The 12,818-nt window shown below is 38.6% G+C and overlaps 1 protein-coding gene and 1 pseudogene across 3 annotated transcripts in view; one reads left to right on the plus strand and one right to left on the minus strand.

Annotated features, from left to right (window-relative positions):
* Positions 1–7,778, plus strand: part of LOC125277195 (cullin-9) — a 62,176-nt gene extending 54,398 nt beyond the window's left edge. For all 3 annotated transcript variants that reach the window (XM_048205521.1, XM_048205522.1, XM_048205523.1), the window contains 8 exons: positions 55–218; positions 468–561; positions 2,252–2,326; positions 2,413–2,523; positions 2,613–2,730; positions 6,051–6,184; positions 6,305–6,396; positions 6,477–7,778. In XM_048205521.1, the coding sequence (XP_048061478.1) occupies positions 55–218; positions 468–561; positions 2,252–2,326; positions 2,413–2,523; positions 2,613–2,730; positions 6,051–6,184; positions 6,305–6,396; positions 6,477–6,690 (1,002 nt within the window). In that variant the 3' untranslated portion in view covers positions 6,691–7,778. The remainder of the gene's footprint in view (positions 1–54; positions 219–467; positions 562–2,251; positions 2,327–2,412; positions 2,524–2,612; positions 2,731–6,050; positions 6,185–6,304; positions 6,397–6,476) is intronic.
* A 941-nt stretch (positions 7,779–8,719) lies between these two features.
* LOC125277197 lies at positions 8,720–10,746 on the minus strand (annotated as a pseudogene).
* Positions 10,747–12,818: the final 2,072 nt, after the last annotated feature.

A 12,818-nucleotide genomic window follows, 5' to 3' on the forward strand; every position in this document is an offset into this window, starting at 1 on the left:
TGTGCTGCGTAATCTGTACTCACACCTCAATAATCTCTCTCGTCCAATCATCAGGCGCACTACCCAGCCAGCTGCAGTCACATGTCTCAGTGGATGGATGATGGAGGCTATTATGAGGGGATGAGTATGGAAGCACAGAGTAAACACCTGGCCAAACTTATATCCAAGCGATGCCCCAGCTGCCAGGCACAGATTGAGAAGAATGAGGGTTGCCTACAGTGAGTGTACATGCTTAATCCGTTTCATCACTACCACTATAGAATGCTTGAAGATGTCTGTTTTCTTTGTTTACTTTTTTGAACTACACTACTTTTTGTTGTACCCTTAAATGTGCACTTAAAAAAAAGTTTTGTTTATAAAGAAATTGTCATTTCAGAGAATGTGTATTATTTGTCTAGTTTGAACTAAGAACTATGCAACAGTTAACTTTACTGCTAAATTTATATCTTATATCTATCTCTATGTAGTATGACATGTGCCAAATGTAATCATGGATTTTGCTGGAGATGTCTGAAGCCATGGAAGCCAACACATAAAGATTATTATAACTGCTCAGCCATGGTAAGTATCTTCAATAGACATATTGCAATATGATCTTGTAGATGTACATGTGAAATAAGGTTGCAGTTAAATCATTCTTGTCCCTCTGAGTTAAGGAGTTTGTTAGTTCACACAAAAATGAAATTTCTGTCATTAATTACTCACCCTCATGTCATTCCACACCTGTAAGACCTTCGTTCATCTAAAGGGAACACAATTTAAGATATTTTTGATTAAATCTGAGAGGTATATTCTCGTCCATAGGCAGCAATATAATCAATACATTCAAGGTCTAGAAAGGTACTAAAGACATCGTTAAAAAAGCTGACGTGACTACAGTGGTTCAACTTGAAGTGTCATGAACAGCACTTTTGTGACATTTTGAATTCTCCACTATAATGTCCATCTCATGCGAAACATATTTTGCATTCATGCTGGTAGATCACAGCAAAACAAACCACATGCACCCAAACTTCTGCTCTGGTCACGTTGCAGGAAAATGCATTTTTGTGTTGTAGAACTGAGAAAACGAGCACCTTTACAACCCATGTCTCTGAATGACAACAATTGAGACAGAAGCAAGAAAAGTGATACTTCCTCATGCATAATACCGCAATTATAATCTTATTAATACTACAACGCAGTGATTGGATTGAATGAGCTTTTTGTCATGAATAAATGCAGAGAAGCCTCAGAAACGGTTGACGTCAGCATGTTCGACCAGCTCCTACTGGAGGTATTACATCGTGACGTTTGTAACGAATTACAACAAATTAATTAATTCATTCATTCATTCAAATTATGGGTTATGATCAATTATAATATAAATCGACCAAAAAGGGAATTATGCACATATATTGTGAATTAATTACAACGGATTATAATTAATTACATATATGGTTCAGGATTAGTTCTAGTTTAATAGTTAATTTAGAAAGACTGGTTTAGTTTGCCCAGCAAACTATCAGTTTTCCTCATCGACTGTTATAAAAGAAGATTATTCCTCTGGCCATGAGAAATAACTTCCTATTCTAGCATTAAAGTGTAAATCAGTTTGCAAAATCGAAATGTAAACGTGACTTGATTTTCTGAATGAGCAACAGAAACAATCGAGCATGAATATAATGGATTTAATATATGAAACTACGAATACATGGGCTATACGGCTAAATATACACAAAGAATACACATATATACAAAAGCGAAAGTAAAGACAGGAAAAGAGAGAAGACAAAGTAGGAAAACTTACAGACAGTCCTTAAAGGATTAGTTCATTTTCTAATTAAAATTTCCTGATAATTTACTCACCCCCATGTCATCCAAGATGTTCATGTCTTTCTTTCTTCAGTCGAAAAGAAATTAAGGTTTTTGATGAAAACATTCCAGGATTTTTCTCCATATAGTGGACTTCAATGGAGCCCAAACGGTTGAAAATTAGGTCAAAATTAGTTTCATTGCAGCTTCAAAGCGTTCTACATGATCCCAGATGAGGAATAAGAGTCTTATATAGAGAAACCATCGCAATGAAACTAATTTTTTTTTAATTTACAATTTCAACTTATAAATAAAATTAAGGAACCTGGAAGCGCTGGACGTAAAGCCACCTAGGTTTAAAATCAGACACTGATTTTAAATATTTGCATATTGTAAATATTCAGACTTCTCGGCCCATCACTAAAAGTTCTCTGTATCTCTTAATATGCAATCACAGGTGAGTAAAGCTGCAAGGCAAGAGAAGAAGTTCCAAGACTACAATGAGAGATGCACATTTCATAACCAAGCCAAGGTTTGTTGGAGCCGTTCGTCACATTCATTTCAAACTTTCAAAATTCTATACAAGTTTAGTAAGTATCTGTCTATTGCTTTCCGCAGGACTTTGCAATCAACCTGGAGAACAAGGTGTTTTCTATAAATGAAGCTTTACAGATGAAGTCTTTGACATTTGTGATTGACGCCTGCAAGATTCTCGCCCAAGCTCGAAAGGTGAGAATCTTAAATGGCTTTAATTTATTTCGATATTTTCAGTTGTTTTCTTTATCCTTATGGTTGTATTTGTGTAATTTGTCATGTAGGTGCTGGCGTACTCGTGTGTATACAGCTATTACAACCAGGACACTGAGAAGATGGATGTGATGGAGCAACAGACAGAAGCTCTGGACCTTCATACTAACGCCCTGCAGATCCTTCTTGGTGGGTGTTAGGGAAAGCTCACTCTGCATTCTGACAATCAGTCATTGCATCACACGTTGCATTCCTAAATGTGCATTAAACTCGCAGCGCATACAATGATGGAGTTTGCTGCATTTGCTGTGAGAAGCTTTCAGACACTGAATATAGCAGATCATATTGCATTTATTTATTTTAATTTTACTTTGAATATAATTAATTAACTGATTCTTGAGATAAGGGACAAAACATGTCCTACACACAAAAGCCCTCTTTATGTTAAAAATAAATAAATTCATCAAAATAAAAATACTTTAAATGTTACATCTAAAGGAAATCTGGATACTCAGGACATTCATTGCTTTTATTTTTAAATAATTTTGTTAGTATTATTTAAATACATGCTCTATACTTGGAAAATACATGTAATTTAACCTGTCCTCAGCATGAGGTCACAATGTAAAATTGCCAAACAAAGTGTTTAAAAATGCAACAAATTCAAAAATATACATTTAAATTGAAAGGCAGAGATCTGTCATATATCAAACAATACAAAACGTAAGTCTTGAATTATATTTTCCATAAAAAAATGCCTATCAAAGTTGTGTCCTCACTTTGCATCAACTTTGTCAGGATTTTTTATAATTCTGAATAAATCAAGCATTGTAATGTTCATCTTCAACTCTGAGGACCCCTTTCCTTTTTCCTGCTCATTGTGGATCTCACAGTAGGACATAGTCCTGAAAGTTTTATATATTTATTTTATATTTTAAACAAACAATGTTGAAGTCTCTGCGGTCACAGCTTTAACATGTCAACTCCGTCATCCCGGTGTAATCGTTTCTGTAAATAGTTGTGGAATAAATCTTGGCATTTTTGATGTTTATTAAGGCAGCTACAACTGAGAAAGAAAACAAAATTGCTCCACTGTACAACATGTGGTTAAGGTGGAAAAAAAATTAAATTTTCTCAACTCCGTCAGGTTATACAGGTGCTGGTCATATAATTAGAATATCATCAAAAAGTTGATTTATTTCACTTATTCCATTCAAAAAGTGAAACTTGTATATTATATTCATTCATTACACACAGACTGATATATTTCAAATGTTTATTTCTTTTAATTTTGATGATTATAACTAACAACTAAGGAAAATCCCAAATTCAGTATCTCAGAAAATTAGAATATTGTGAAAAGGTTCAATATTGAAGACACCTGGTGCCACACTCTAATCAGCTAATTAACTCAAAACACCTGCAAAGGCCTTTTAAAGGGTCTCTCAGTCTAGTTCTGTAGGCTACACAATCATGGGGAAGACTGCTGACTTGACAGTTGTCCAAAAGACGTCCATTTGCACCTTGCACAAGGAGGGCAAGACACAAAAGGTCATTGCAAAAGAGGCTGGCTGTTCACAGAGCTCTGTGTCCAAGCACATTAATAGAGAGGCGAAGGGAAGGAAAAGATGTGGTAGAAAAAAAGTGTACAAGCAATAGGGATAACCGCACCCTGGAGAGGATTGTGAAACAAAACCCATTCAAAAATGTGAGGGAGATTCACAAAGAGTGGACTGCAGCTGGAGTCAGTGCTTCAAGAACCACTACGCACAGACGTATGCAAGTCATGGGTTTCAGCTGTCGCATTCCTTGTGTCAAGCTACTCTTCAACAACAGACAGAAGCATCTCGCCTGGGCTAAAGACAAAAAGGACTGGACTGCTGCTGAGTGGTCCAAAGTTATGTTCTCTGATGAAAGTAAAGTTTAATTGGCCAGCAAACTCGCCTGACCTTAACCCCGTAGAAAATCTATGGGGTATTGTGAAGAGGAAGATGCGATATGCCAGACCCAACAATGCAGAAGAGCTGAAGGCCACTATCAGAGCAACCTGGGCTCTCATAACACCTGAGCAGTGCCTCAGACTGATCGACTCCATGCCACGCCACATTGCTGCAGTAATTCAGGCAAAAGGAGCCCCAACTAAGTACTGAGTGCTGTACATGCTCATACTTTTCATGTTCATACTTTTCAGTTGGCCAAGATTTCTAAAAGTCCTTTCTTTGTATTGGTCTTAAAGGTGCTAAAGAGGATTTTTTCGTCGACTAAGAATCCAAAGACTGTTACTGAGTTTTTGAAATGAGCGCATGCGTAAGAACAGCCCCCCTCCTTCACAGCGCATTTCAAAGGAACGCCTCCCAAAACTCGTGCACGAGTATTGGAACACGAGTGTTTACCACCGGCATTCGCTGTGTCTGTTTGTGGATTCATTATGTCGGACTCACCGCAGGTAACTCATAATCTGCAGTTGTTACTCCTGTCTCCTGACAAAAAACATTGCATGCGGCGCCTGTGGAGTGTGGAAAGTTACTGGAGCGCGCAGCCGCGCTCGTCTCTCACAAGGAACGTCATGGTAGTGATTGACAAGCCAGAGAGCCAATCCGCGCACGTCTCTCACAAGGAACGTCACGGCAGTGATTGACAAGCCAGAGGGCCAATCGTTTACGCGATGATCGGCTGATGTTTTTAAGGCTCTACCTAGTGCACAGATGATGTATATTAATATTATTCCTTTCAGTGCACCTAATAAATAGTCTTTTATCAGTTAGTAAAGACAGTTTCAAGTAATATTGCAAAAATGTATAAAACAAAACATCCTCTTTAGCACCTTTAAGTAATATTCCAATTTTCTGAGATACTGAATTTGGGATTTTCCTTAGTTGTCAGTTATAATCATCAAAATTAAAAGAAATAAACATTTGAAATATATCAGTCTGTGTGTAATGAATGAATATAATATACAAGTTTCACTTTTTGAATGGAATTAGTGAAATAAATCAACTTTTTGATGATATTCTAATTGTATGACCAGCACCTGTATGTCTGATGGTTGACAAGTGCTCTCAAAAAATTGATTCTATTTACATATACTGTATATCTGGCCCCAGCTGGACCTTTGTCAACACAGTCAGTTTTTAACATTGTCAGGTGAAGGTTTTTTTCATTTTTAAAGAACTGTCTTATTCTTTTTTCAGTTCATTGTGTTAAAATATTAAAACATCAACTGAACTACTTGATATCATGTATTTACCGAAGAACATTGGTTATATATGTTTAATATTAAAAAGGAGGTTGGAGAGTTAAGGAATTTAGGAACTGGATTGTTCATAATAACTCTAACCCAAGACAAAAAGTTGAGAATTTATTTTTTTCACTTAGCTCCTTTACTGAACACCATTAATACATAATTGAAGACTGTTGTTGGATGGATCAAATTAAAATATCATGCTTTTTAATGACGGAGTTGACGCAAATTAAGTTCTGAAGTGAATAAATGTACATTTTGGTTTCAGAGGAGACCCTGCTGCAGTGCACTGATCTTGCATCCTGTGTCCGACTCCTAAAACCCGAACACCTTAATACCGGCCTAGAGCTTATTCGCCGAATTCAGGAGCGTCTTGTGGCCATCCTCCAGCACTCCACTCAGGTAAATCTACTCCTACATATTCTCACTTGTGTACTTTTTTAGGCTTAAACATGAACTTGTTCATTAAATGCCTTCGAAGCAACACATTTGACCATCTCTGAAAATTATCTTTATTTGCAGGACTTCCGTGTGGGATACCAGTCCAAGACTGGGTCAGACCAGGAGACGGCGCAGGCCTCTAATCTGGCTAACCACACAGACGCCAACAAAGAGTGAGCCACCAAACATTTACAGAGAAACACCACTGGCACATGCAGGTTCTTTAAAAAAATATATATATATATAATTTCAGGTCCAAATCAGATGGAGGCTCTGAGTCCGGAGACTCCGACAACAACAACAACGAGGACCCCGGCGATGAAGCAGAGGAGGATGACGAGTATGACGATGAATACGTTCCTGAATGGCACGAGGATTACGATGAGGAAGACATTGATGACGACGACTTCTTTTCTGATGACGATGAATCTGAAAACTTAGAGAGGGACTTCAGCCCTTTTGACTAAGTGACCCTGAGAGTGATACACAATGCTTACCGAATGCCTACTAATGTAAAAGTAGACACTACAAATACCACACCCATATAAGAACGAAAAAAAGCGAATATTTGTTGTCAGAATCCAGAGTTTCGAGTAAGTTTCTCTGTAGCGTGGTCTTTGCTTCGCACTTAGCACCTACTTTGAACCCTAGCATAAATTGGTTGTTACACCAAAAGTGGTATTTCATGTTTATTTAGGTTTATGCTACAGTTTCTTTATCTTACAAAATTGTAAGTTCGTTCATGGCTGATGAGGGTACTCCACTAAGTTCAATGAAGGATCTTAATTATTGATGTTATATTGTAGAGGTGATATTTTTTTGAAAATGTTCATAGTTTTGTTATTAACAAATGACATTTTTTGGTAAAAAATTGAAAAAGAAGGGATGTGTAAACGTTAAGAAAGCAGTTTTTTTTTTTTTTTTTTTTAATCTGGTCAAAGGTGTCGGCATTGTGGATTTAGTTTGAATACCAAAAGAAAACTTGCCTTTATTCTATTTTAAATTTCTTTAAATGCCTTCATATATGACATTAAGTTGGTTGATCACCATTTGAATGATTGTAAGCATTTGAATTTGGAAATATTTGCAAAGATTTTGAAAAGAGAAAAACATCAGCATCCATGTTTAAGGGCTGCATGAAAAATGACTAGTCTGTCAGACAACAGTCCATGACAAGGATGGTGCTTTAACTACCTGCTGATTGTCAAGCACCAGAACCCTACAAACTCAAAAATTTCCTTTAGCCTGTCTCATTAAGATGCAGTAATGGCAATAAATATTTAAAAGTATTGTAGCTTGTCGCATTATTTGCTAAGCAAAACATACAGTTATCGCTTTGTTTTTTCCTCAAAAAAAAAAGAAATAATTTTAATTCTTTGGACATGTTTATGTTCACTTGTATAGAGATGGAGATATAAAATATCATCCAAAGTCCAATTTTGAATTGAGATAAACCTATATATTCATATACTGTCCATCTTCTGAAATGTTTTCTCTGTTCAACTTAACTCAAGTTACTCAACTTCAGCTCACAAAATAAATGCTTTTCTTCAAATTGAGTGTAGAGGGGTTTTTTTTTCCATGCAATACAGTGTGCAAAATTAGCCAAAGAAAAGCTCCCAGACATCTTTTAGTAGTGAGGAGGAAATCATAGGAGGAACTGACCTACCTTTGTTTTTTTGCATGCCACTTAATTATCTTTAATTCCAGAAAGCATGCTTGGTGAATGTCCCCTAGAAGTAGGTCAGACTACAAAACCATCAAGCCCCCTGCATTTTGATCGGAGGGCGTTAATGCAGGATCTGTACTAGCATGGAAACTATGATGGAGCAAGAGGTCTGTAATACCTGCAGAAAGCCATTCATTAGTTTCCATTCTTCTCAATGCCAGTTGCTCTGCTGCAGGACCCTCAGAAGTATGAGATTTTCCCCGGTTTCACAGACAAGGCTTAAGCTAGTCCTAGACTAAAATGCATGAAGTTGTTTTAACTGAAAGTAACTTGCACTGACATTTTAAAATGTTAGAGCCATTGTTTTGTCTCGAGATGCACACTGCACTTCTTGTCCGATCGACCAAAACATCTAAATACCAGGCGTAAACAGGGATTAAGTGTTTTAAGATGGCCCCTGACAATGAGACTGCAGCACTGTAGGAGCCATTTAGATTTCTTCAGTTATTTTGGCCCCCTTAGTATCTAGCAAGCTCAAAGTTACTGATGTTAATTACATATCTACAACTATCATGCAGTTTTTCCTCTTCCAGCATTGGAAAATTAAGGTAGATAAACTTAAGCATATTTTTGGAATTGGGTCACATTTTACAAAGAGGCTGTTTGAAGCAATTAGAAACCATATGCAAGTGAGTGATGGTTACATCAGGAGTTACACTTAAAACAGAGCTCACACATAATGAAGCCCTCACCACTCTGAAATGTGATTACAGCTGAACTGTGGCTCAATTATGTTCCCTAAATGCCCAAAGACACAATCAACAATCAAGAGTTCTAATTCATCAAGTTTATTTACTCATAAGTACATTCATCATCTTCAGTATTCTTCTTCATCCTCCCCACAGTCCTCCGTGGAATCAGCACCAACCTCCTCATAGTCTTTCTCCAAGGCAGCCATGTCTTCCCGCGCCTCCGAGAACTCCCCTTCCTCCATCCCTTCACCCACATACCAGTGAACAAAAGCCCTCTTGGCATACATCAGGTCGAACTTGTGGTCCAGGCGACCCCATGCCTCTGCAATGGCGGTGGTGTTGCTTAGCATGCAGACAGCTCTCTGCACTTTGGTCAGATCCCCCTCCTGGCACAACGGTGGGCGGCTGGTAGTTGATTCCCACCTTAAAACCAGTGGGACACCAGTCTACAAACTGGATGGAGCGCCGTGTCTTGATGTTGGCTATGGCGGCGTTGACGTCTTTTGGAACCACGTCACCACGGTAAAGCAAACAGCAGGCCATGTATTTTCCACGGCGAGGGTCACACTTCACCATCTGGTTTGCTGGCTCAAAGCAGGCATTTGTGATTTCCGGTACAGAGAGCTGCTCATGGTAGGCCTTTTCGGCCGAAATGATGGGGGAGTAGGTGACCAATGGAAAGTGAATGCGAGGGTACGGGACCAGGTTGGTCTGGAACTCCGTGAGGTCAACGTTTAACGCACCGTCAAAGCGCAGTGATGCCGTAATGGAGGACACGATCTGGGCGATGAGCCTGTTCAGGTTAGTGTATGAGGGACGCTCGATATCGAGGTTTCGCTTACAGATGTCAAAGATGGCTTCGTTATCCACCATGAAGGAGCAGTCCGAGTGCTCGAGAGTGGTGTGGGTCGTAAGGATCGAGTTGTAGGGCTCAACCACAGCTGTGCTGACTTGAGGGGCAGGATACACAGAGAACTCCAACTTCGACTTTTTACCGTAGTCGACAGACAGTCGCTCCATCAGCAGAGATGTGAAACCAGAGCCTGTTCCTCCACCAAAACTGTGGAAGATCAGGAACCCCTGCAAACCGGTGCACTGGTCCGCCTAGAGAGGAATCAGAGGGAGAGGTGGGTTTTTAAATACAGCCAGTAATCCTGCAAAGGACTTTAAAGGGTCAAATGTCCACAATAAATGCCACAGAAAAACCATTCTGGGTTCCCCAAGAACTTTTCTGGTAATAGCTCTTAGAGAAAAAAAAAAAAAAAAAAAAGTTAAGTGTGAAGAACATTTTATCTAATGAATATTGTGCAATGGCAAAGTTCTACTTTGCACTACTAGTTCATTTGTAGTGGACATTAGCAGTGCTCACCATTGCTCAACTCACCATTTTGCGCATCCGATCGAGCACAGAGTCTACGATCTCTTTGCCAATGGTATAGTGACCACGAGCATAATTATTGGCAGCATCCTCCTTGCCACTGATGAGCTGCTCAGGGTGGTACAGCTGTCGATAGTGTCCATTACGGATCTCATCTGCATTTCAAATAAAAGAGATAAGAATATAAAGCTACAATGGACAAAGCAACAAGAGTCTTGAATATGAATAAAGATAAAAAGCCTGAATTGAGTTCAGTCTTACCAACAACTGTCGGCTCCAGATCAATAAACATTGCACGAGGAACATACTTCCCAGCACCAGTTTCACTGAAGAAAGTGCCAAAAGAGGAGTCAGCCACTGAGCTTGCATCACTAACGATGGTCCCATCTGGCTGGAAGCCATGCTCCAAACAATACAGCTCCCAGCAAGAGTTACCCATCTGGATACCTGCTTGACCAATATGTATGGAGATGCACTCCCTCTGGTTTGACCAAAACAAGCACAAACAATAATCACAACTGCAATGAAGTAGTTAAGCAGTACCACAGTGAAGATAACAATCAATAAACTCACCATTGTGCTCAAGTATCACAGCAAGTAGGAACTAATTCAGAGCGTTTAAACTCTGGAAATATAAAACTAAGCTTCCAAAAGTTATTAACTGTTGCCTTTTTAAAAGAAATCACCTCCACAGCCACACCAAACCACCCACCTGATCTTCATTTATATAGGTGTCAAATTAGGGCGTGTCTCTTAATGAACTCTACCTGAGATAATGCTCAAAAAAGATAATTAACCCTGCAGATTCAAACAGAACAAGCTTGTGTTTTTAAAGTTGAGTTTAAAAAAATTAAACTTTTTATCATAATACTACAAGCAGATCCCCAAAGGGCAGATTTTCTTGAATTAAGATTTAGGCTATTGAATTAATGTTTTTTGTAAGATTAAAATGTGTTATGAACCAGTTTCATTCACTCAGTGAATATCACAAACAGATTAATCATGTGTGAGTTTGATGTGGTGTATGAATGATTGCAAGACTGTTAAAGCCTCAGATCAAGCTTGCAGGAATCACTGAATATTTGCTGTTCCACAAGATTGATTGTCAAATCAGGCTTAATACTTTGTGGGGTAGTTAAATAACTCAAATTCAATCACCAGCTTGCCTTTTCAAACTTGTCCTAGGCTTTTGACCTTATCTTCACCTAATTGAGCACACAGCAGATAGGGATAGTGGTGACAAAAGCTTTTAGATTTGTTGAAGCATTAAAAAGTCATTAGTGAATTAAACGGCCTAGCGTTGCTTGTTTTTCACAAATTGACGTATATCTCCTGAACGCAGCATCCAACCTTGACAAAATGTAATACACATAGACCACAGGACATTCTAAGGATGCACACCAAGTGGCATTATAATTGCACATATAGGTGGCAATACAACAATGCCGTAATTGTATAATCAATGAAGATGAAAAAAAATGTCAGACAACAGCCAGTCAAATTTAAGCTGCTAATGACGTTAAACCTGAATAATCTACTACTGCTATAAAATTAATATCATTGTACATCTTGTGTAAACAAGTATGTGTACCAATTTTTGAGAAAACTGTCCACAAAGTGGTGGGATATGCAACTTTATGTATTCGCTAATAACGCCACATCCACATGATTGCATCAAAATTCTTGTTTCTTCAGAATCTTTGCCTGAATAACAAGTGCATATCTCATTTTTATGTTCTTATATAAAATGTATCTGCCATTGTAATTATCTAGAAACTGCCTGGGAGAAGTTCCTATTTCAAACTCCTCCTCAGATCTTCAACAAACTTTGCACACATCTGCTCAAGACCAATGGATCTCAACTTTTTTGAATTCAAGGCCCACTCATTGTCCACAACAAATATGAAGGATCCTGGCTCTTGCCTGATTGTAGCCCTTCTTCTAATTATATTCCTCTAACTTTTCCTCTTTGGTAATATCTTCGCCACCTCTCTTTCTACAAGGCTGCGTTCCACTCCAGTTTTAGACACGCACCTGTAAACTTCCCTAAACACTTCCCCTTGGGGGAATCCCTGCCACCATTTTGAAGTGCATTCCACTTCGTGAAGTGGACGAGGGAAGTTTATATAGACAGACCCTCGCTCCCTCGATTTTAACTGAGGGAGCGAGGCTACTTCACATGTACACTTCAGGCAGCTCCATAACCCACAATGCAACACGATTATGACGTCACAGCATATGGCGTTTAATTTACCCCACCACAAACAACTCTATGATATATTTTTTTAAACATTTAAAACACACATATACATATAGAATGCTGTATTAAACAATTTTGTAAGGGGAAAAAATAATAAATCAGCTCCATTGCGGATTCCAAGTGATCACGGGCTTAGGACGTTCCAGTTCAGCCCATTGCAAAGGTTCCACCAGTAGTGGGCACTCGTGCAACGTAAGCAATGACGTACATCCGAGTCAAAGGCTGCGTCTGAAAACTGGAAATTGCTGCCTTCTGAGGACACATTTCAAGGTAGTAAGGCATCAAGGCACGTCCGAATCCAATGTTAGCTTCACTTCCTGTCTCATGAGATACCTTCCTAAAATCGATTTTTGAAGGAAGCATGGATGTATCCTTAGCTGCCTTTGATATCCCACAATCCTGTGCTTTCCATTCTGTGACAGTTGAGCTAGAAACATAAAGATGGCATCCGAAAGTTGCATTTGCTGCTCAGTTTGTGTATAAATGTACGATTTTGACCAACATATTCCAATTTTGATATCATTTCTATTGAAAAA

Source organism: Megalobrama amblycephala, linkage group LG10 (assembly GCF_018812025.1).
Source record: "Megalobrama amblycephala isolate DHTTF-2021 linkage group LG10, ASM1881202v1, whole genome shotgun sequence".
NCBI lineage: Eukaryota > Metazoa > Chordata > Actinopteri > Cypriniformes > Xenocyprididae > Megalobrama > Megalobrama amblycephala.